This window comes from Notamacropus eugenii, chromosome 3 (assembly GCF_028372415.1).
Source record: "Notamacropus eugenii isolate mMacEug1 chromosome 3, mMacEug1.pri_v2, whole genome shotgun sequence".
In the NCBI taxonomy this organism is placed as follows: domain Eukaryota; kingdom Metazoa; phylum Chordata; class Mammalia; order Diprotodontia; family Macropodidae; genus Notamacropus; species Notamacropus eugenii.
In genome coordinates this window covers 380,560,053-380,584,156 of record NC_092874.1, presented here as the reverse complement: position 1 = coordinate 380,584,156, position 24,104 = coordinate 380,560,053, and the positions used below count along the sequence as shown (strand labels likewise).

The window sequence follows — 24,104 nt, the reverse complement described above, 5'->3', positions numbered from 1 at the left end:
GAACATTTAGATATTCTTTCTTTGCTATCCAACCCCCCTCTCCCCAAAGGGGGGAAGCGGGTCAGAAGCGCCTCTGGAAAGCCCTGGGGCCATCCCTCGGCCCTCCGCCACTGTAGCAGACCAGTTTGGGGAACGGGTGGGGTGGGATTTGGGGTGGCTGGCGATCAGAGCCGCGCAACAAGAAGGGGCCAAGGGAAAACGGGCAGGAAGGAGGACGTGCCCACGAGGACGGGAGGGAGAAGGAGGCAAAAAAGCCCCCCCTTATGGGTTCTTCCTCCCCACCCCCCACCCGGTCAATGAAAAGACTTCTGTAGGAGCCTCCGCCCCCTTTCCCGCCTTGCTCCACAAGCCCCGGGCTGGGCTCGGAGGGGCTGGCGGGGGGGTGTGCGGGCTGCATTGTGCGGGCCCCCCCTCAAGCTGCAGCTGCGGCCCCCCTCCCTCTGCAGCCCCAGCCCGGCCCCGCCGCGGGGGCCCCCAGGCTCCGGCGGGGGGCGGGGCCGGCCGCAAACCCCCTGACATCATCCTGTCTATATAGGCTGCGGCTGGGGCGGCGAGAGCAGGCTTTGTGGAGCGGGAGCGGGAGCGCGGCGAGGCGAGGCAGACAAAGGAGGCGAGGGAGGAGAAGCCCGAGCAGAGCAGCGCAGCGCCCCGCGCCCAGGTGCCCCGGCCCCCGGCTCCCCGGCCCCCGGCTCCCCGGCTCCCGGCCCCCGGCCCTCCATCCTCCGGCCCTCCGACCCCCGGCCCCAGGCCCCCCGGCCCCCCGCCACCATGACGGCCAACGGCACGTCCGAGTCCCTGCAGATCCAGTTCGGCCTCATCAACTGCAGCAACAAGTACCTGACGGCCGAGGCCTTCGGCTTCAAGGTGAACGCGTCGGCCGCCAGCCTGAAGAAGAAGCAGATCTGGACGCTGGAGCAGCCGGCCGACGACGCGAGCGGCGGCCACGCCGTGTGCCTCAAGAGCCACCTGGGCCGCTACCTGGCGGCCGACAAGGACGGCCACGTGAGCTGCGACCGCGAGGCGCCCGGGCCCGACTGCCGCTTCCTGATCGTGGCGCACGACGACGGGCGCTGGTCGCTGCAGTCCGAGCCGCACCGGCGCTACTTCGGCGGCACGGAGGACCGGCTGTCGTGCTTCGCGCAGAGCATCTCGGCGGCCGAGAAGTGGAGCGTGCACATCGCCATGCACCCGCAGGTCAACATCTACAGCCTGACCCGCAAGCGCTACGCGCACCTGGGCGCGCGCCAGGACGAGATCGCCGTGGACCGCGACGTGCCGTGGGGCGTCGACTCGCTCATCACCCTGGTGTTCCAGGACCAGCGCTACAGCGTGCAGACGGCCGACCACCGCTTCCTGCGCCACGACGGGCGCCTGGTGGACAGGCCCGAGCCGGGCACGGGCTACACGCTGGAGTTCAGGTCGGGCAAGGTGGCCTTCCGGGACTGCGAGGGCCGCTACCTGGCGCCGTCGGGCCCCAGCGGCACGCTCAAGGCGGGCAAGAGCACCAAGGTGGGCAAGGACGAGCTCTTCGTGCTGGAGCAGAGCTGTCCGCAGGTGGTGCTGCAGGCGGGCAACCAGCGGAACGTGTCCACGCGCCAGGGTGAGTGGGGCCCCGCCGCCCCGGCCTCGCCCGCTCCACGCCCTCCCCTCCCCCTTGGGTCCCGCCCGGGGAGGTGGAGGCAGAGCGGCGCTTCCCACTGGGCATGGGGGGCAGCTGCCGTCGGGGGGCTTGGCCCTCCTTCCCTGCCCCTCCTTGGGGGATGGAAGGATCTGTGGTCGGTGGGGAGAGTGCGGAGGAAGCGGACGTGGCCGCCCTGGGGCTAGAGGGAGGCAGCTTCGCAGGCTTGGGGCATCTTCTGATTTCCCTTTCATGTCCTCCCTCCAGGAATCTCAATTCCTCCGGAGAATTCAAAGGGAAACCCCCCAGAGCCATCCCCTTCTGAGTGAAATGTAGACAGGCAGCCCCCCCCCCCCGTGTCCCCACCCCTCCCAATCCCTGGTAACTGGGAGGACGCTCACCCTAACTCTGACCTCCTGGGAGCGGACTGGTGAGATGGGAGGGGGAGGGGGATAAGGGATGATGCTTCCTGAAGTGCTTTCTTCCACTTCTGCCCCTTGGGGTGGGGGCGGCTCCTCCATCAGCCACCCTTTGCTGTCTTGGTGGTTGTCTCACCCCTCTCGCTACCTCTATCAGTGTGTGTGTGTATATACATGCATGTTTTTTTCTTTTACCCTGACTTGAGAGCTGAGGAAGTCTTACACTTTTTACCCTTGCCCAGGGAACCCTACTGAGCCCCTGCCGTCCACAAAACCCATTTAGTCTCATCCTCTAAACTTAAGAGTAACAACTGCCTGTACATTGTTTTCCTCTGGAAGAGAATGTGCAGATGCCACAGCTCCCCAGAGGGGCAAGTCTCCTTCCTGATCCCTCTGACTGGTGGATGGTGGGAGGGATTGTATGTAGTTCTTACTGTGGCCTCAGAAAGGCTCCTTTCTTTTGATGGGCAGTATTTCCTTCCTTCAGTCCTTTGTGGTCTATCTGGTAGCCTGCTTCTCACCTTAGTCCCTTTTTTTAGTGTCTCTTAAAGCTGGATCGCCCACGCCCGCCTTGCCCTTCCTGCTCTGCATCCCTTCCCTCTAACTTTGAAATAGGGACTCCTGTTGTCCTTAGCATTGACTTCGGAGGGGAGGATTCTGGGTCGATTGGGATGAGAGGGGGGCATGGCTTTCTTCATCTTTGAAGAAGTCAGGAACTCTCCCAGATTCAAAAGGCTGGTGAAAGAAATATCCACTGCATCATATGCCCCTTCCCAGCCCCCTCAAATAAAATTTAGGATCTTCTACACACATTGTTTTGCAATCCAAACCATTACACGTTGATATCTGTTGGCTATTAAATAAATCTCTTTTCTTTGTGAGGTGGAGCCTGGAGAATCTGAGGAGAGGGGCTGCCTGAGCTGTATTTCCCTTCATTCAGCTTTGTCACAGTTGATGACATAGTCACACTGCAGATGAGAAAACCAGATGTGTTGTGTGGAAGGAGAGGGGGGGGTAGTGTTAGTGTAAAGGTCAGGGTTTTTTTATTTTTCTTTCAACAGGGACTATAAATCCTGATGCTTCCTTTCTGTGTTTCTGGGAAGGGGTAGGATGGTAGGATCCTGCCTCTAGGAGGAATGAATAATTATGACTTGGCTTCAGGGCGTGTCCTACAGATTTAAATACAAGCCTCGAGCAGTTTTGACTGGGATCGTCTCCAGTGGGATGAATAGGATCTTGGATTTAGGGCAGGAAGGGACCCCAGAGCTCTCATCCCTGCTTTACCCCCGACACTTACAAAAAAATCTACTTGCCCCGAAGGAAAAAGGGTGTGGGAGTGGGGTGATGAGGTAGAATTCAGGATCATACGGGCAGACTCCCCAACCTCTATTGTGTGATTCTAACTGTTCCAAAGTCTGTTTTAATGCCAAAGGTCTGATTAAACTGGGAGAAGGTAAATGGTTAGTGGGCTCAAGTAGACCATGGGTTTAGAGGTGGGTGGGGTTCCTACTCCACCTCCTTAATTTCTGAAAGCTTGTTGGTGCCAATGAAATTGCTAGCCCCAAACCAAAAACCGAATTGGGACTCTCGGGGCTCTTGAAGGAAGGCAGCAGTGGTCCAATTAGCTGCAGTATGAGCTCTCATCTTGAGTTCATTTCAGCTAGAAAAGCTGTTTCCGTTCAGCTAATCCTGGCCAGGAGCAGCATTCACCAACCAGTTGTAGCACTGCTGCTGAGACTTTGCTAACTTAAAAAAAAAAATTCTTTTTAACCTTTTGTTTTCCAGTGGCTTTGCTGAGTTTCTTTAATCCCACCATCTCCTTTCCTCTTCAGTACAGCAGATGGATCTGGTTTCTGGACAATGGTGAACGCCCATACTGAGTTCCAGTTACCCAGGCAGCTGAGTAAGGGAGGTCTTGTCTACCTTGCCTGATAAGATAGAGCCAGAGTCCCTGGAGATGACCTCCTGATTGAGCCAAATGGCAGCACACCCAAAGAGTGAGGCGTATCTTTCCCTTTCATCTTTCCTTAGGATCTTCTTTCTCTCCTTCCATCACCCCCCCCCCCCATTATTCTCCTTTTTTACTTTGCAATCTCTGCTTAAACCAGATGAACAGGCTCCTTGCACCTCATAACAGGCTTTCTGCCCCTGGGAAGCAGGGTTGCCCTGTACCTTCTCCCTTGAACCTATCTCCAAAAAGACAATGGGATTCTGGCTTTGCCAGAATCCAGTTCTCATACCTGAGTACATTTAAACAAACACTAAAATCAGAGGACCTGGGTTCACATTCTACCTCTGGGATTCCTGGGGCAAGACAACACTTAGAGAATCATAGGTTTACAGCTGGAAGACAACATTTAGAGAATCATAGGTTTACAGCTGGAAGACACCTTAAAAGCCACTAAGTCTAAGTCCTTACCTTTTTATTAAATGAACAAGCATTTATTTTCCCCTTCCCTTCTCCCCTATTGAGAAAAGAAAGAAAACTATTTCAACAGATACGTGCAAAGTCAGGCAAAACACATTGGCCACATCCAAAAAAAGTGTGTCTCATTTTGCGCCCTAAGGTCCTCACCTCTTTGGAAATTAATCATCAGGCTTCTGGAATCATAAATCTATTTATTTTTGTACAGATAAGGAAGCTGAATGACTTGCCCAGCATCACAAAGCTAAGTATCTGAGGCAGGATTTGAATTCAGGTCCTTCTGACTTCCAAATCCAGTGCTCCCTGGGCTTTAGTTTCTTTTTTTAAAATGAGGGAATGGGACTAAGTGGCTTCAGAAGTACCTTCCAACCCCTAGATGTATGATCCCTTGAGTGAATCTTTGGCATTCAGCTCTTTTTTAACAAAAGTAGGGAGACATACAGAATGCTGTAATAAAGTGAGTGTTGGGGCTGAGTAACATGAGTTGTCCTCCCAGTCCACCTGATTTGGATAGATTACTAAAATAAAATTGAGTGGTTCAGCCAGGTCCCATCCAACTCATGTGAACTGGCTCATACCTGCCCCTTCTCTTAGTGTTGGGCTTCCAGGCATAATTTTGTTTAACCAGAGGAACTCCTAATACAATTTTACTTTCTGGTTCCTTGGGATACTAGAGACCTCCAATGACCTTTCACAGAAGAGAGGGAAAAGATGACTCTCTGATTGGGAGGGCTGTGTGTCCCAGGGAATCTTGCAGTTGAACCAGATCCTCTAAGCCTATATGAGGGTTCTTGGTTTCCCAGGCTCCACAGGTAAATTAGAAGCAGTGACTAACCATGATGGGGAACAGGACATGATGAGGCACTCTTGCCAGTTGATGAGCTGAGTGCCAGGTGACTCTTCGTCCCACTCCAGTGGGTGGGAGCAGTTTTTTCCCTTTAGCAACCTGGCTCCAAGGCCTGGATAGGAGGGGCCCTGGTTTGTTTTGGGTGGGCTGTCATCTAGAACAGAGATTAGGCTTGTCCCCTTTGGCCCCATAGAGCAGACCCAGTGGGTAGAAGCTGTGCAAAAGGGATCCAGAGACATCCAGAGAAACTTACTAACTATTAGAGCAGTCCAGAAATGAAAAGTGCCACCCTAGTGGGTGGTGGTTTCTCATTCCTTGAAGGCATCTCTTAATAGAAATTCCTTTTGTGTACGAGTTGGTCTAGATCAGGGATGGAGAACCTTTGGCCTCAAGGCCACATGTGGCTCTCTAGGTCCTCAAGTGCAGCCCTTTGACTGAATCCAAACTCTGAGGCCGAAGGTTCTCCACCCCTGATCTAGAATGTCAGTGGAGTCTCCAGTTCTCAAATTCTGTGATTCTGCTTGCGTGATCCTTTAAGCCTTAAGGGAGAAAGGGGAAGAGGCACAAGAAATTGTTGGGAGAATCCCATCCATCTTGAGAATTGGTGACTTCCTTACTGATTAAAAAAAAGATAAAAACAAAAACTAGGGCCTTTTGACTTCAGGACCAGCTTTTGTTTAGAGATACCATCTGAAAGTCTGGATTTCTTTTGCCTCTCACCCCTTTTGATAGTCCTTATAAATAAAAGTGATAGGGAAGAGAAGTCTGTAGGTTCATAGCACTCTAGCTGTCTTGGCAAGTTATAAGAATGAAATTTTGGCAATCCCAACTAATTTTGAATATTTGAATGAATAGGAAGGCACTGATAGGCTGTTCGTATTCCTTTCCTTTCCCTTCCCTCCCCCTCAATCCCATGATACTTTTTGGGCAAGTGAGGAAGATGAATGTTACCTTCTGACACTGACTTTCTTTTTAAGAGGCAAAAGTTAGGAAACTATTGTCAGAGGGGCAGCTTGGCCTGCTGAATAGATCACTGGCTGTAAGAGTTAGGAAAAAAAAACCCATTCATTTAATTAGCTGGATGACCTTGGCCAAGTCATTGTTAATTTCTGTGTTTCATTTTTCCTCTTCTATAAAATGAAGGGGTTGAACTCCGCAGCCATCAAGGTCTTTTCTACCTCTAAATCTGTCATCCTGTGATCCTCAGATAAGCAAAAAAACTTTTTTGAATTAAAATATGGACTGCCCAATAGGAAACTTGGGGGCTGAGAAGAAAGGCTTCTTTACCTCTAATTAGGTTTACCTGCTTTGGGAAAAATTTTATATTATATTTTTTCCTATTACATGTTAAAATAATTTTAAACATCCTATTTCTAAAATTTTGAGTTCCAAATTCTTTCCTTTTCAGTCCCCTCCCCCATCATTGAGAAGGCTGGCAATTTGATATAAATTATACATATGTTTAACTAGAATTGTCTTGACAGATTTGGTTGAATCATTACTAAGTGTGTGAGGCAAGGGTGAGGAAGAAGGGCGGTGGTGAATCTACAAAGCTGCAACATTGTCATTGCTTCCCAGATATCTCCTAGTGCCTGAAGTCTTATCTTTAGTGTGAGACTTCCAAACAGAATTCCAGTTTCAGATTTAAGTAAATAGGATGCTGGACTTAGAAACTTTGTCCAAATTGATGGCTCTGTAGAATCCTGCTTTAAGAGCTTCACAAGGTTTAGATCTACTAAATTTTTGGAAGGAGGTCCCTTACTTGAAGTTTATTAAACTGATAAAATAATCACAGTTCTTGTATTTTAGTAGTGGAAAAGTTTTGGGTTGTTTTTTTTTTTTTAGCCTTTTTGCCTTTTAAATCTGTTGCATTGAGAATTCAAACTGACCTATGCATTTTTCTCACCTCCCCCTTTCCTATTCCCTAAAGCCTCATAATTTTCCGGTTATTTGTGATTCATCCTCTTTAATCACTCAAAAGCCATGTTTCTGAAGTAAGGTACTAACACTCAACTTGTAAGGACTTGATAGAATGGGCAAATGAGTTCTCCAAAGTCTTCCTGTGTACAGATAGGCCCTGGGAACCTTGCCTAGTGGTGCTACTGAATGATTTCTGGGGTGTGAAATCAGGTTGTCTGGATCAGCAAGTACTCACTTATTCACCCAGCCCCAATCTTGGGCCTAATACAGTGGTGGGCATAATACTGGATATAAAAGTAAATGGCATGGTTCTTGCTCATAAGGAGTAGACCATCTCCTGAGCTGCTGTTAGCTGGCTTCCCTGCAAGGCTTGATCCAAAACTAATATTCACTTAGCCATCATCAAAGAGAATGACTACAGCAGCTAATCCTTTTCTTTTAACAATAGTAATAATTAGCTTTATATGGCACCTCCTACATGCTGGGCATTGTACTTAGTGCTGTGATCTAATAACTTTCTCCAGTAGTTCATCATACGGGGTCCTGTTCTAGGGAGATAGTCCCAAAGCCTCTGACACTACCCAAGTGTTGGGGAACATCTTGTTAACTGTGACTTGGTTTTGTGGAGGTGGGAGGGACTTTGGAGTTGATCTCTGTTAGCACTAGTCTCTCATTGTCATATCCCTGTTGGCAATCATGCACCCTCTGGAAGAACATTTGGTCTCCTCTTTCAGGGATTAACTAAGGACAAAGAATCATTTCACAGTCTTGTATGCTTGCCTTATGGACAAGATGGAGAGGTGGTAGCTAGCTACTAGTACATTGGTTAGATTTAGAACAGCTAGTATGTCTTCTTAGAAGGAGGCCTCCAGTGAGATGTATGCTTGGCCCTGTGCTATTTAGCATATTTTTAGCAGTGATTTAGATTAAACCCCGAAGAATGTTTCTCGAACCTGCAGGCAAGATAAAGCTAGTGAATGTTGGCCTTCTGCAAAGTCTCAGATTAGGATATTGAGCCAAACCTAAAAAGGTGAAACTTAATTGATAACTTGAGGTCAAAAAGTCAACTTTAAAAGGAGAGGGAGATTTTTTTAGACAAGGTATTATCTGGAGGCTTTAACAATAATGCTGACATTTATGTAGCACTTTAAGATTTGCAAAGCCGTTTACTTACATTATCTCATTTAGTGCTAACAAGAGGTTCCTGTTCAGTTGTCCAACCCTTCATGACTCTACGGACCATACTGTCCATAGGGTTTTCTTGGCAAAGATAATGGAGTGTCTTGCCATTACCTTCTTCAGTGGATTAAGGCAAACAGAGGTTAAGTGACTTGCCCAGGGTCACATGACTTGTCTGAAGCCAAATTTGAACTCAGGTCTTCCTGACTCTAGGCCCAGAGCTCTATCCACTGAGCTATCTAGCTATTTCATTAACAAGAGGTAAGCTATGTTGTTATTATTGCATTTTACAGATGAAAAAATTGAGGCCAACGGTGGTTAAGTGATCAGTTAGTAATCTATGATCACATAGAATGTATAGATAAGGATCACATAGTAAGCTAGTAAGACTTTGAGGCAGAATTTCGTTCTAAGGCCATTGTTCTATCTGCTACATCACAGACTCGATTTGAGTCATTGGTATGATGAGGTAACCAAAAAAATTAATGTGACTTAAAAAAAATAAGCTGCATTGAAAGATAGTGTTCATAATGAGGGAAGTTACACCCTGGTTCTGATCGGACCATGTCTGGAATATGAAGGTCGGTTCTGCCCACCACATTTTAGCAAAGACCAACATGCTGGAAAGTGTTCAGAAGAGTGAGAAGACTGGAGACTAGGCCATATGAGGAATCAGGAAGTATGGACCAGAAAGAGAAGGTACTGAATGGGGACATGATCGTTGCCTTCAAATATATTTAGACCCTCTTGTGGAAGAAAGGTTAGATTTGTTCTATCTGGTCTCAGTAGGCACAACTAGGAACTGTGGGTACTTGTTATAAAGGCATATTCAAGATTAGTGGATTAGTGAGAAAGGAAGGAAATAAGCAGTATGTAAGTACCTACTGTGTGTCAGGCATTTTGCTATATGCTTTAGAGATATCTCATTTGTTCCCTTGCAACAATCCAGAAAGTAGGTGTTAGTTATTATCCCCATTTTACAGTTGAGGAAGTTAGTAAGTAAAGGTTAAGTGACTTGCCCAGGTTTACACAACTATTAAGTGTCTGAGGTTGGATTTGAACTCTGGTCTTCCTGACTCCAAGTCCAGTACTCTCTCCACTACCTACCTGTCTCTAAGGGACAGTGGTGTTCTGAAGGCAAGGGATTCTCTGATCAGAATTATTGGTACTAGATGGTCTCAGAGGTCCTTTGAATCCTGTAGTGCCACAATAATGGAAGGTCTAGAATCCAACCATTCCAATGATTGGAGTTAAAGGAACCCAGAGAGGATATGCATTCCATGTCCTTTCAGTAATCCCCCTCATAAGCGTCTGTTTTGTACAAAACAAGGCCGGGTAGACAAACATAGTCCTTAGCTTAGACTGAACAGTAGGCTTCTCTTGACTTGTCTTTACCCTAATAAATTGTGGGTTGTCATCATTAGAGCAGTTGGTCAGCATTCCACTTGACATTTAGAGTCTAATCTTAAATCTACTCTCAGGTCTTAAATACCAGTAAGGAAAGATGGCAGTAGTGGCTTCAGGAAGTTGGTAGGGCTAATGTCTCTTAAGATTTAGAAGAAGTTTTAATGTGGCCACCTCAAGGGACTCTGAACTAGGACAGTCTAGAAGAACAGAAATTATACAGGGATGTTGGGCCTAAAGACAACTGAAGCCCAGGAGGTTTCTGCCAGGCGTGGAGCCAAGGCCATGACTGGGGCATTCTGCCACTCTCCTCTTGGCCTTGAATTTCAAGCCACATGATCTTTCTGGCAACTCTGAAAAAGGGTCACCGGAGTAGAATTAAAACTCTGTGTTGGTAAATAGTCCAAATCAGGCTAGATAGTCTTCCCCAGGGAAACTCATAATTAGATTAGGTGGAGTGTCAAGGAGGGCCTGCATTTTCCTAAAAGAAAGCTTGTGGTCCAGTGGGCTACAGGCAAAAAGCTTATCTTTTAGAGAGAAATAGAAATTATAACAGGTGAAGATGGCCTTGTAAGACATTATTGGAGTGTTTTTTTGGTTCTTATTTCAGCTTCATTTTGAAATATATTCCTCACCCTAGCCTGTCACCTTGCCAGGGAGCTATCCCCTTTTTTAAAAACTTAAAGAGACTGGCAGGGTGGGAGGAAGGTGAGGGTGAGGAAAGAAGACAGTTTATTCAGTATTGTTCCACACATAGAGTCCCTTTTATTTAGTCATTTTTCAGTCATGTCTGACTCTTTATGACCCCATCTGAGTTTTGGAGATACTGAGTGGTTTGCCATTTCCTTCTCCATCCCATTTTACAGATGAGGAAACTGAGGCAAACTGTGTAAAGTGTCTTGCCCAAGGTCACATAGCTAGGAAATATACGAGGTCAGATTTGAACTCAGGAAGAAGGGTCTTTCTGACTCCTGGCCTAGCACTCTATCCACTGCCCCACCTAGCTGCCCAAAATCCACCTTTGCAAATATGATAAGTACAATTATCCCTTCAACAGCAGGGGTCAGGGGCAACACCTCCTTTGATCTAGAAAGTCCATGTAAAATTTTTTGACCCTCGCCTCCACTTCAAGTCTAATTTATGGTATTAAAAGATAAGATGCTGACCTACAGTACTATACATACATTTTATGCATTTCTGAGTTTCTAAACTTTTTCTATCATCTGCTGACCTTCCCTTGGTATCTGTGGCTTCCACAAAACTCCCCCTAAAATTTCCTTTTAATTTTTTATGCTGACCTTGTGTATTGTAACCTTGATAAGGAAAGTTGCAATGTGGAAGGGATAACTGTAGGTGCATTTTCTCTTCTGGGCCAACCTGGATGAGTGCAATTACAAGGCATTTGGCTTAGTTTTTTTCCTATTCACATCATCATCATTTCTGATACTATTTTTCTGATTCTTCTTCATCAGCTTGTTGAAGTCTTCCTGTGCTTCTCTGAATTTTTCCTGTGGATCATTTCTCGTGGTACACTACTGTTACATGTACAGTGGTTGGTTAGCTGTTTCCCAGTTAATGAGCATTTACATTGTAGTGCTGCTATGAAGATTCTGGTGTCTATGGGACCTTTCTTTGTGTCATTTGACTGCGTGTGCATGTGCAGTAGGATATTGGGGGCCAAAGGATATGGAAATCTTTGTCATTTTTCTAGCATAATCCCAAATGGTTCCAGAATGGCTGGACCATATCACAGTTTCATCAGTATTGTGTTAGTGTGTCTAGAAAATGAGTTTTCCAAAGAAGTCGTCATCTTCCTGCGAAATGGGAGGCATAGAGATCATGAACTAGGGCAGGGATGGAGAACCTGCCGCCTTGAGGCCATCTGTGGCCCTCCAGGTCCTCAAGTGCAGCCCTTGGACTGAATCCAAGCCGAGGCTTTGAGGCTGCAGGTTCCCCAAAGTGTGGCGTCAGTCAGAGCCCCTGAGCTAGGGACTTTCTCTTGGAGAAGCACTAGTCAGAGCTAGAAGAGACCTTGACGGTCATCTAGTACAACCCACAGAGAAAGGAAGTGATTTGCCCAGGGTGTCACACAGTCAGTATCAAAGCTAGAATTCTCACTTGGTTTTCTTATTCTGAAGTCCAGGATAAAAAAATTGCAGAGAAGTTGCCTACCTGCATGGGTAGAGGGGGAGTTTCTTATTTAACACCATCCTATAGTAGGAGGGGCTCTTGACCCTCTTTTGTGTCATGAACCCCCTTGGGTAGTCTGGTAACACTCATAGATCTCTTCTTGGAGTAATGTTTTCTAATTCATAAGATTCCAAAGGAAACCCAAAAGTGGTAGAAATAAAAATATGTGGCTTTTTTCCATGTAAATTCATGGACCCCCTTGGACCCTAAGTTAAGAAGCCCAGCCTTAGAGCAGTGAAGCAGCAGATCCATCCTATATCAGTTTCCTTGATTAATAAGCCCCTTTTGTGAGATGGGTCAATAGCTTCCGGGGAAGGATCATATTGGACTTCCTTCAACTGCGCAGTGAGATTGGGGAGTGTGAATATTAAAGCAGTCTCTTTTTTCTCTAGCATCTTCCCTAGGTGAATATTCTTCTCCTAGCTCCGGGGAGAAAGCTCTCCTTTTGTCCTTGATTCCAGCTAATTATGGAATTTTAGAGCTAGGCAAGACATTTAACAGTTATCTAACCTAACGCCCCCTTTGAGGAGGGTGGAAAGGGAGGCTCAGTGACTTTCTTAGGACACATGCCTAGTTTGTGACAGAGCCGGTACTAATTTTGTAGACTCTTGACTCCTGAACCAGTGTACTTGGGAACAGTCCCTTCTTTATAGTTGAAATGTGATTGGAGGTGGAAGAAAAGTGATATAAAATTGGAAATAACAGTGATGGAATTGTGGTTCTTTGAAGCTATCTTTTTTCATCCAGTTCAGATTTTTGGGTTGAATTTTCACATTAAAGAAAAACGTCCAAATAAATAATTAGGATGGGTCCAGAACTATTCATCCAATAAGTAGCATTCCATCCTTGCTAGATGTCAGGTACTGTGGGAAATGATGGAGATAAGCATGCAAAAATAAACAATCATGCTTTTGAGGAGCATGTCTATGGGAGGGGCTATGTATACCAGCATGTGTGTGAGAGACCTTGGGCAAGTCACTTCCTTTCCTCTATGGTTTGTGCTACATGACTGTCAAGGTCTCTTCTAGCACCGACATTCTGGTGCCTCTCCAAGGGAAAGCCCTTAGCTCATGATCTCTATGCCTTCCATTTAGTGGGAAAATGGTTACTTCTTTTGAAAACTCATCTTCCAGACACACTAGTGCAGTGTGTGTGTGTGTGTGTGTGTGTGTGTGTGTGTGCGCGCATGCATGCGTGTGTTTGCACGCATGTGTATGTGTGACACACAGTAATTTGAGTGGCAGAGACACTGGCAGTTGGGGGTAGAATGGGGAGAGGGAGATTGAGAGAGACCTCATAGAAGGTGGTAATGGTGCTGAGCTTTGAAGGAAACTAAAGATTTTAAGAGGTAAAGGGCAGGAGGGGAGGATATTGCTAACACAGGAGCAGTTTATGTAAAGGCCTGGAAGATGGAGGAGATATAAGGAGTGGGGAAGCCATTTAGATTGAATTGAAAAGTGTGTGAATGGGAATAATATGTAAGACTGAGAAGACAGGTTGGAGTAGGATTGTGAAGAGGTGTTTGCCAAGCAGAAACATTCACTTGATCTGAGCAGTTCTAGGGGACCCCTAAAGATTATTAAGTAGGGTGGTGACATGGGCAGACCTGTTCTCTAGCAATATCACTTTGGCACCTGCTGGGAAGATAGATTGGAGAAGGGGAAAAGCTGGAGGCATGGAAGCCCTGAACTGAGAGAGGGGTCGTGTGAGTGTAGGAAAGGGGATGAATGTGAGGGATGTATTGGATATGGGGAGTGAGAGCAAGTGAGGAGAGAGGGATGAATCTGCTGCTTTCAGCCTGTGAGTAGAAGGAGGGTTACACCCTCAACAGATATGGGGGAATATTGGAAGATGTATAGGTTGGAGGAGAAAGATAATGGATTGTATTTTGGATGTTTCAGATGCCCATTAGAGTCCAGTTAGAAATGGTCAGTATGCCAAAGAAAGGGGACAATAGGGCTGGATATGTGGATCTGGGAGTCATTTGGAAAAGAGCTAATTGGACTGAGTGAGAGAAGATGGAGGGAGAAGAAAACAGGAACTTTAGGGCATACACTCATAACTATGGGAAAAAGAAGAAAGCCAGGCCAGAGAAGTACCAAGCAGTAGTTGGGCATTTGGCGTTTGAATGGGGATGTCCCTCTCCAGTTACGAATTCTGCCTTTCCACTGCTGGCATTCCCCAGGGCATTAAAGGGAAACATTTTTGAGTCACTGAATTATCTAGATAGATGTGGGGATTGAATTGAGCATCAGTTTATTAATCTTCTACTGCGTTGAGAGTATTCTGTTAGAAAATACAAAACTTAGATGACATGGTTCCTGCCTTCAGGAGATTGCGTAGTATGCTAGGGAAGGCAATAGGAAAAGTAGACGGAACTGTTTGGACCAATAAGTTCATAATGCATAAAGTATGAAAGTAAAGTGCTATAATAAGGGGGGAAATTATTATCTGTGTGAAGGGAGGTTGTTAACAACCTGAAAGAGGAGGTATATTTGAATTAGGTTTAAAAGAATGGATGTGAATTCAACCAGTAAGGGAGAGAATGTTAGGACACCTTCTGCAAGAAGTCCTTCCTGCTTCCTTACAGCTCCTAGAGCCCTCCTTCTTGTATTTATTTATTTTGCATGTGTTCTTTATATACTTCTCCATGGACTGGTTCTTTCTTTGCTTTCTTCCCCTCCCTCCCCCCCCCCCCACCCCCATGGAAGCTCTTTGAGGTAATACCTATTGTTTCACTTTTGTCATTATATCCTTAGTGTTTGATACATAATGGCCACTTAATAAGTGCTAATTGATAGGGAACCCTGCTGAATAGGTTGGAGGATAGCCCAGTGTAGCTACATTATGTTCTTGAGGAGATAAAGATGGATGTTTTGGTTGGACATGGGTGGGGTGGGGAGCCTTTGACTTAAGCGCTGGAAAAGGCTCCTGTTTAGATTCAGTCCACCCTTTTCATAAGAACAACAAGGAACGTGGAGGCTCAGAAAATATAAACCACTTGTCCAAGGTCTTACTGCTCCTTAGTGGTAGAGCCTGGGGTTAGAATCCGGGGTTGCCTGACTTTTAGTTCAGGGATCATTTTGTCATATACAGCACAATACCTGGCACATAGTAGGTGCTTAAATGTTTATATTGACTGATCGAGGAAGGTAGCTTTTAAAAATTGCTGCCGTTTGTTTCGACAGTAGCCATTTCCAGATGTATTCCATTCGTAATGGAGAAAAACATTAAACAAAACCAACTGATAAATCAACTGAGTGGAAACATATACTGTAGGCTCCCATCGCTGTACCAAACAGAGGTAGATACTTGAATTCTGCTCTCTGGGGCCAAAACTAATCATTAAAATTATGTCGATTTTGGTTTTGCTTTAAGCATTCTTTTCCTTGTTCTCCTGGTTCTGCGTACTGCACTGTGAGTCAGTTCATGTGTGTTTTTTTGTGTGTCCTTGAATTCCTTTGTTGCTACGTATGGTACAGTGATATTCACCATTCCATGTACTCTGCTAATTATTTCCAATTTTATCCTGTACATAACTTATATGTACATAGCTGTGTACATACATATTGTCTCCCTCACTAGACTTAAGCTCTGAATGTCTTCTGCCTTTCTTTGTATCCATAAGTTATCCCTAGATATCTGACACATTCTTAATAAATATTTATCAACTGAATATACCACAGTTTATTTGATCACTCTGCAACTAGTGGGGGGGACCCAGTCTGTTTCTGGTTTTTTTTGCTAGAAAAGTTCTACTATGAATATTTTGATATATGTGGAGTTTTTCTTTTAGGCTTTGGCCGAAAGGTAGCTTTTAAGTAGCTATTTGGTAAGCTTTACTTATAACACCGAGAAGAATTCAGGTCATCATACAAAATTCATTATATACAGCATACCATTTCTTCCTCTAGACCAGCAATTCTGAAATTTATTTGGCCAACTGTCCCCTTTTTAAAAAAATTACTCAGAGCCCTCCCCCTGGAAATCTACTTTCTTTAACCCTTTAATGGTATTTTAAAAATTGCATCATTTCAAAAATTATATATATATATATTTTTAAATGACCATCTTAAATTTAATAATTTACTATAAATTTGTGGTTTTTTCATGCATTGAAATTTCAATGATGCAATATTGCCTCATGTAATTGTATAGTATGGTATTGTAAACAAGTCTTTATATGCACGTATTCCTGTTGATGCATGCTGGACTTCCCAACAGTGCTTGACAGGCTTGCCTGCCAACACTTGCTTGTTAAGACCTGTTGGTGGACTTGAACACTCATCAGTTATAACTTGGATTTTGTGCACTTATTTGGAAAATAATACAATCATTACAACTCTAACTCTATTATACAACAGGTGAAACATGAACAGTTTTTCAAAATTTTCTTATCTGATCTTTATGCTTCCTCTGTTCCTTTATTTTTATTCATCGCCCCCTCAATTGCACCTGAGGCTGCTACTACCCCTCTGGATTGTTCTAGCACTCCCCAGAAGCATTCTCTCCTACTTTGGGAACCTACACTACAGACCAAGGGTTCCCAACCTTTTTTAAGTATTATAACCCCTTTTCACATCAATTTTGGATGTTTCCCTGTATTAGGTATACAAGTTACCATGAATTCAATAAAACTTTTAAATGAGTTTATATCTTATTAATCACAACAGCGTCTACATGCATTTGTAAAGTGGCCATACCTATAAGTAAGACATTCAGACTACAGAAGATAGGCTTACCTTTTGATTGACAGATCCCTAGCAAATTTTCTATGGTCCCTAGCTCAGAAATTGCTTCTCTAGACTTTATTTGCCTAGGGTTTCAAATGGCATTTATAGACTAGTTTTAGTAACCAGACTGGCCCTCTCTCTCTGATCCTTACCTAGGACCTTCCACTCTTATGTCTTTGCCTTAGCTGGTTCCCCATGCCTGCCATGTACTCCCTCCCATGTACAGTGTCTACTCTTCATAGTGCCCCTATCTTCCTTTATGATTCAGCTCAAGCACCATCTTCTGCATGAACTCTTTCCTGATTTTTGCCTTCCAGCCTACTTATATTAAAGGTGACAAGACCTGGAGTCAGGAAGATATATTTTCCTGAGTTCAAATCTGGCCTCAGACACTTGATAGCTGTGTGACACTGGGCAAGTCACTTAACCCTGTTTGCCTCAGTTTCTTCATCTATAAAATGAACTGGAGCAGCAAATAACAAACCACTCATCTCTACCAGGAAAACCCTGCTGGAGTCACAAAGAGTCAGGCACGACCGAACAATGCTAAAAACACTTTGTATATATTTGTATTTATTAATTTTACATTTGTGTGGTATTATACTTTTAGAAACACTTGTTATCTTAAGCATTAAAACATGAGCTTGTCTTGAAGTAGGAATTGTTTGATTCTTTGAACCTATCCACTGTGCCTAGCACCTAAGAGATGGTTAGTAAATACTTTGTTCATGGGTTGATTGATATTTTGACTGGCTTCCCCTGAGACTTGTTTCCTGAAAATTGCCTTCCTACCACTCTTGACCTGATGAAGGTAACTACTAACAGGTGCATGATTCATCAATTTGAAGTGTGTCTGAAGGGTAGCCTTGGGGGTGAAGGAGAATTGGGGGAGGGAGACCAATCTTTGCTCAGCCACAGGAAGCTAAAAAACAGCCCCCACCTGAAAGGCCCCCCCAAGAACAAAGCAATTAAAGCCTCCAGTGGTACTTGGGACAAAAGGGATACAAAGAAAGGGAGGGTGTCCTGGAGCTCCTGCAGTTCCTGTGTTACCCCACCCTCAGTAAATGAATTCAAGATCCCAGCAATACTTGCTTCATCTCCCCACATGTTGCCGGCTGGGTGTCCCTGCAGGGGAATGAGACAGACATACCCTGAAGTACCAGGCTAAGCTTGAGAGGGAGGTGATGCAAAGCCAGCCTCCTGGAGGCATCCAGAGTGGTAATGCCATCTGCCAGCCAGTGTTAGGCCCCGGGGGAGGGGCAGCCAGTGTGAGGGCTTTTCTTTTTTCTTTCCCATTTGTCTCATGGGATAGAGCATCAGAATTGCAGATGCCACAGCTTAATCAGCATTCTGGATTCTCCTAATGTAGCTTTACTGGGCAGCATTTCTTAATTTCCACAGTGTGGGGCTCCATGGAACCTTCTATTTGGTCTCCATTTCACCTCTTTGAAGCCTTCATCTGCTGAAATGGAGGGTTTTTATTTTTTGGTTGTTTTTTTTAGCTACATTCCTTTCTGCTGAGTCCATGTAACTCAACCCTGGGGTTAACCTTGGGGATTTTTTGTTTTTTATTTAAAAGAAAATTTTTTTTTTTGATGAAGGTGTTCACAGACTAGACTCCTTTGTGTGTGTGTGTGAGATCTTCCCATCTTTGGAAGCCTGGTGTAGACCTCTGTGCCCTAGAGGAGCATCTTCTTGGCATTTCTTAGTAATCTGTGTAACCTGAGGTCCCCTCCTTTTGTCTGCCTCCTGTGATCATCTGAATGCATGTGACGCTGCTGTCTGGATGGTAATTTAAAGTGTGAAGGAGCCTTAGTCAGTCTCAGGGATGTCTGAACCACTATTCTTTTTTAAATACAGGGGAAGAAAACCTGTTTCTATAGTAACACTAGTCTCTTAATTAGGGATTTTAAGACCAAATGGTGCCAGTTTATCTCTTCCCAGGAGAGGTGTTTCCCTTTCACCTAAAGGAGGGAGGAAATCAGACAGGAAACCATGGTGCTTTACAAATTCTCCAGCTGCTGCTGTTTAGAACACCCAGATCAAATACTGCTGTTTGCAGACTTGGGAGGAGTGGGGGGAGGCACAGACTGGGTCTCCCGGCAGGATTGTGTCTTAGCATGGATTAAGTACTTAGGCCCAGGGCTCCAGTCCTATGGACAGTCAGTCCATGTTATCCATCACCAGATATCCAGGACTCTGCTCTCTGTAGAAAATCAGCACAGTTGGTGGGGAAATCCAGATGGTGCTGATACTAATCTGAAGGTGGGGTGGAGGGGTGTCCTTCTGGCTCCAATGAGAACTTTTGTAGGGTTGTAGAAATTGTGAGGCCCCCTCCCCCAATTGTGTGTGCCCAGGAAAGGACGTCCCATAGGAATGCGGTAGTACCTCAGCCCTCAGGGAGCCTGCCTGATCTTTTACTTAACAATATACTTTCCAGTTACCACAGTGTGTTGTTCAGCTAGCCATTTTCCATTGTTTCCTGCTTTTGTTTTTCATGAGATGCCTTCCAACAATATACCTTGAAAGTTCTTTATTACTGAAAGGTATGGGGACTGAGGGGAATTTGTCCTCTGATCTGTATTCTTCACACATAGGACTAGAAGAAGTCTAGGTTCTCTTAACCAGTTGTCATCAAGAGGTTAAATGACATACATATATATATGGAAAAAGCAGTGGATTTGGGCCTGTAATCTGTAAAAAATAAGAGATAATTTAAACGTTTACAGAGCATTTTCCATAACTTTTTGCACTGGATCCTCACATCTACCCTGTGAGATAGGTACTATGGGTGTTAACTCTCCCCATTTTACAGGTAAGGAAACTAAGGCCTAGAGAAAGTAAGTGACTTGCACCTTGTTTTCTCAACTCCAAATCCAACACTCCATTCCTATGCTATGATGCCTTGACTTCCTCATCTGGAAAATGAGAAGTTTGGAGTAGATGATCTAAGGTCCATTTCAACTCAAAATCTATAATGCTAAGATTCTGACTTGTCCTGGAAGCGACCTGAGGTCTCTTCCAGACCTAAATCCTATTTTATCCTAAGTGGCTGAATAGGAATTTGAGCCTAGATCTTGACTCCCAAGTCTAAATGGTTTTTTTTCTCTTACCATCTATCATGTGGGTTTCCTAGACTATCTTGTTTGCATATCTTCGGGGATTGACCATGCATAGGGTAGAGGTCAAACATGGTTATAGTGAATCTGGAGGAGGTAGACAAGTTTATTGTGTAGTAAATCCCCAAACAATCCTCCCCAAGTACAAATCTTCAGTGGTTTCCTGTTCCCCCTGAGATAAAAATACAAGCTTTTCAACCACGTATAGCTTCATATTATACCCTTTCTTACTTTAGGTTCTCTCTCCTCATTGCTACTTTTAAAGCAGAGTTCCAGTGTCTCTTCCTTTAGGTTCTCTCTCCTCATTGCTACTTTTAAAGCAGAGTTCCAGTGTCTCTTCCTATGGGAACTTTTTTCTGATTTCCTTCTTCCTTTCATTCTCCTCTCACCCCAGTTAGTGTCCATCCCCTTTCTAAATTTATCTTGTATTAAACATGCCTGAATGTATGTTGTACTTCCCAGTACAATGTAAGCTTCTTGAAGGTAGGGAATACTTTTTCTTTTTATCTTTGGGTCCCTCAGGACCTAGCACAGTAGTTAGGAATACTAAGTTCTTAAATGTGTGTTTGTGAAATAAGTGAATGTCCAAATAGTCCATGCTATGGGATGGTTGCTCTGAATCTGTTTGGCCAGTGTTTCTGTATGGAGGGGAACTGTTTGCCCATCCTCTCTCACCCACCCCATCTGGCAGGATTTACTGCACTGGATGGCGTATTCTCTGTTCGGTTTGCCTGGAGCTGGGGAACCCTTCACGTCTGGCCCCTAGCCCAGTGTATAACTTTAGTTAAACCACACAGGTATCTGTGATTTGTGATCTCATTCAAATAACCTTGCCAAATAGGCGTTCTATTGAATGAGTGGCAATTGTTAGGCGGTTAGCGGAAGATTTTTTCATACTACCTTACAGAAGACTGTAAAAGAGACATTGATAGGCTTTCTCTTTAAGTGGACTAGTGAGCAATATCTGTCTTTTCAAGGCTATATTAGAACCTTCATCCAGTATGAGAGCCAAATAAACACCACAGGGCAGGTAGACAAGAAAGGCTAAAAGTGAAATTTCTCTTTTCTGTCAAATTCAGAGGATCGTAGATTTAGAATTACCAGGAAACTTAGAGTCCATCGAGTCCAAGCCAGCTTTCCCCCCACCATCATCCCACATTTGTAGATGGGGAAACTGAGACAGAGATCACTTGTGTAGTAGTGACTCACAACTGGTAACCATCTGAAACAGAAATTAACCCCCTTTCTCTAGATCCGAAATTCATTGCCTTGGTTGCTTTGGGTGCCTAACCGACCCAGTAGATTTTCTGGTTTGTTTTATCCTTAATTTTGACCACCCAATTTTTGTCGGATGTCTCCAGCTTCCTGATTATGCTAAGATGGGGGCGGCTCTCATGACCTAGGGGTTCATAGTGGTCTAGTTCCTGGGCAAACATGTTTGGACAGCATCTGGCGTATATGATGGTACCAGATGGGCTAAACTCTTCATTCTCCGTTCCTAAACTTTTTTTCTCAAAGTTCTCAGGAATAGGAAGATCTTTGGCATAGATGACTCCTATCAGTTTAAGTTTGTGTGCTTATGCAGGAGGGGAGTTCACAATTTTGTTTTTTCTTTTCTTTTTTTGTAATTCATTCAGTGGTTATGTCAGGCCTCACTACCACTCTCTTACTCCCCCATACCCTCACTCCACCCCCAAACAAGGGAGCCAGTTTCTGACTTGGTGCATTCCTTGGGTCGTACCAATTATGAGTTGGCGGTTCCACCAGAAACAAAGGCTCCCAGATGTGAATACTTTTGGTTCTTCTGCATTGACCAGCAAAGATGAAACTTGATCTGGGATTTAGTGCTGAGGGAGGGAGGGAAGGGGAAAGAGGGAGAGGGAGGGAAGGAGAGAGAAAGAGAATGAGGTTAAGCAATTCAGTAAAGCCTTGTGGTGAACCCATGGAAGACAGTATGTGACTGTATTTGTTTGGCTTGGCCAGAACCAACTTATCCTAGGTGGGAATTTCTAATTAAACTTCCTTGACTCTAAGCCTTTCACATTGCTAATTTGGGCTCTTGACTGCATTAAAGTTTTGGCGTAAAGGTTTAGATTAGGAAAGAGATCCAAGTTTTTCAAAAGCTTCCCAGCGAGAGCCTCCCATCCCCTAGGATAACAAAACCTGCTGGCAGCTGCTGGGGGTTAGACAACAATCCCCATGTCTGTGACGGATTGAGAATGACTTCACTGCATAGCGGCTCTCCCCCAAACCACCCTGCAACGTTCCCAGCAAGGCAAGGAGGCTTTATTAGCTGGCACTATTCACAATGCCTTAGCTGTTTGTCTTCTCTTTGCTTTTTTTTTTTTTTTTTTTTTTTTTTTACAAATAAACAAAGGCCCTTGGTCAAAGGGTAAACAGAAATTAGTTTCCAGGGTCTTAGAGCTGCTGGCTGGGGCGCCAAATGGCCAAAATTCACCTCTGCTCCCCGAGGAACGGATAGTAAATTATAAAGATGAGCCCTGGGAAGGGAGGCAAGGGTTTTGGACACTAGAGAAAACAGATCAACCATCAAATTCCTGAGCAAGTAGGGAAGGAAGATGGATCTGATTTAAAAGTGTTTGAATGTAAGAAAGAGTCATTTGTTAAGTACCTTAGTGGCGTGATGGATGAAGTGAGTGCCGGAAGATCCGAGTTCAGATTCAGCCCTCGTGCTTACTCATCACCAGACACTTAACTTATGTTTGCCTCGGTTTCTTCAACTGTAAAATTGAGATAATAGCAGCACCCGCTTGGCAGGGTTGTTTTGAGGATCCAGTGGTAATGTCTGTAAAGCGTTTAGCACAGTACCTAGAACATAGTAAGTAATAGAAATGTTTATACCCTATGAACTGTAAGTGCTAGACACCGGCTTAGAACCTCCTGGGGGGGTAGAGAGACGATGCCTGCAGGGTGGCACAGCACCTGAGGGCTGCTTAAATGCAGTTAGATAATTCCACCTAGACTGTAGATGAGTGCATCTAGCACAACAGCTGCAAAGGCAGTTGTTATTCAGTTATTTCAGTTGTACCTAGCTCTTCATGACCCCATTTGGGGTTTTCTCGACCAAGATACTGGGGTGGTTTGCTGTTTCCTTCTCTGGCTCATTTTACAGATGAGGAAGCTGAGGCAAACGGGGTGAAGTGACTTGCCCAGGGACACACAGCTACTAAGTGTCTGGGGCTGGATTTGAACTCTGGAAGGAGGTATCTTCCTGACTTTTCAGGCCTGGCGCTCTGTGCACTATGGTGCTGCCTAGTTGCCCAAAGGCAGAAGAGGGTGCACGGCTCATTGAATTAACAGAAGATGCTTCTGTGATTGTGAGAGAGAGCTTTTGTCAGTGATGGTTTGAGTCTGCTCTGCACTGAGCAGTTCCAGTGACTAGTCTTGGAGCCAAGCAGAGGTGGTGAAGTTACCTCCTGGAGCTATGGGTGCCAAATGTCGTGTCCACTCTCAGACAACAGCACTGTATTGGTTGGCTTGGAACGTTCTTTTGGTGAGGAGGGAGGGGGAAAATGTCGGTCTGAAAATAAGTGATATAAGAATGAAAGCATCAAAACCATTTTTTAAAGAAAACTCGTATGATACTGCTGGACTTAGTTATTTTTATTGAACTTTTAAAATTTTTTATTTTTCACCATTCTCTTTTATAAAATTTTTGAGTTCCAAATTTCCCCCTCTCTCCACTCCTCCCTTCCCAAGACTGCATGCAGTCTTACATAGGCTGTACGTGTACAATCGTAGCAAACATTTCCACATTAGTCATCATAACCGACAGGAAAAACCATGAGAAAGAAGAAACAAAAACCAGAAAATGTTATGCTTTGATCTACATTCAGACTCCCTAGCTCTTCCATCGTGAGTCCCTTGGAATTGTCTTAGATCATTGCGTTGCTCAAAGAGCTAAGTCTAACAAAGTCAGTCATCGCCCTGTTATTGTTACCACGTACAGTATTCTCCAGGTTCTGCTCACTTCACTCAGCATCGGTTCAGAACTTATTTTTTTTTTACTTTCTGGGGAGAGAGAATTCATAGAGAAAGGTAAGGCAAAAACAAAACACATTTAAAAATTTTTTAAAGTTGATGCAAACAATTATTAAAATTTCCTAAACATTATAATGGAGTATTTTAAGGTTTTTATAATTATTGTTAAATAAGTGTCTGGTGTGTGTGGGAAAAGTTGATGCAACATCATTTGGCAGAAGTAAGCTCATTTTGGAAGTAGGGCAACA

General features: G+C 44.7%; 1 protein-coding gene across 1 annotated transcript in view; it reads left to right on the top strand.

The window, feature by feature from the left end:
* The first annotated feature begins 547 nt into the window (after positions 1-547).
* The window catches only part of FSCN1 (fascin actin-bundling protein 1), a 39,538-nt gene continuing 15,981 nt past the window's right edge, over positions 548-24,104 (top strand). The window contains exon 1 of the mRNA XM_072597651.1: positions 548-1,600. Coding sequence (XP_072453752.1) covers positions 769-1,600 — 832 coding nt within the window. The 5' untranslated portion in view covers positions 548-768. The remainder of the gene's footprint in view (positions 1,601-24,104) is intronic.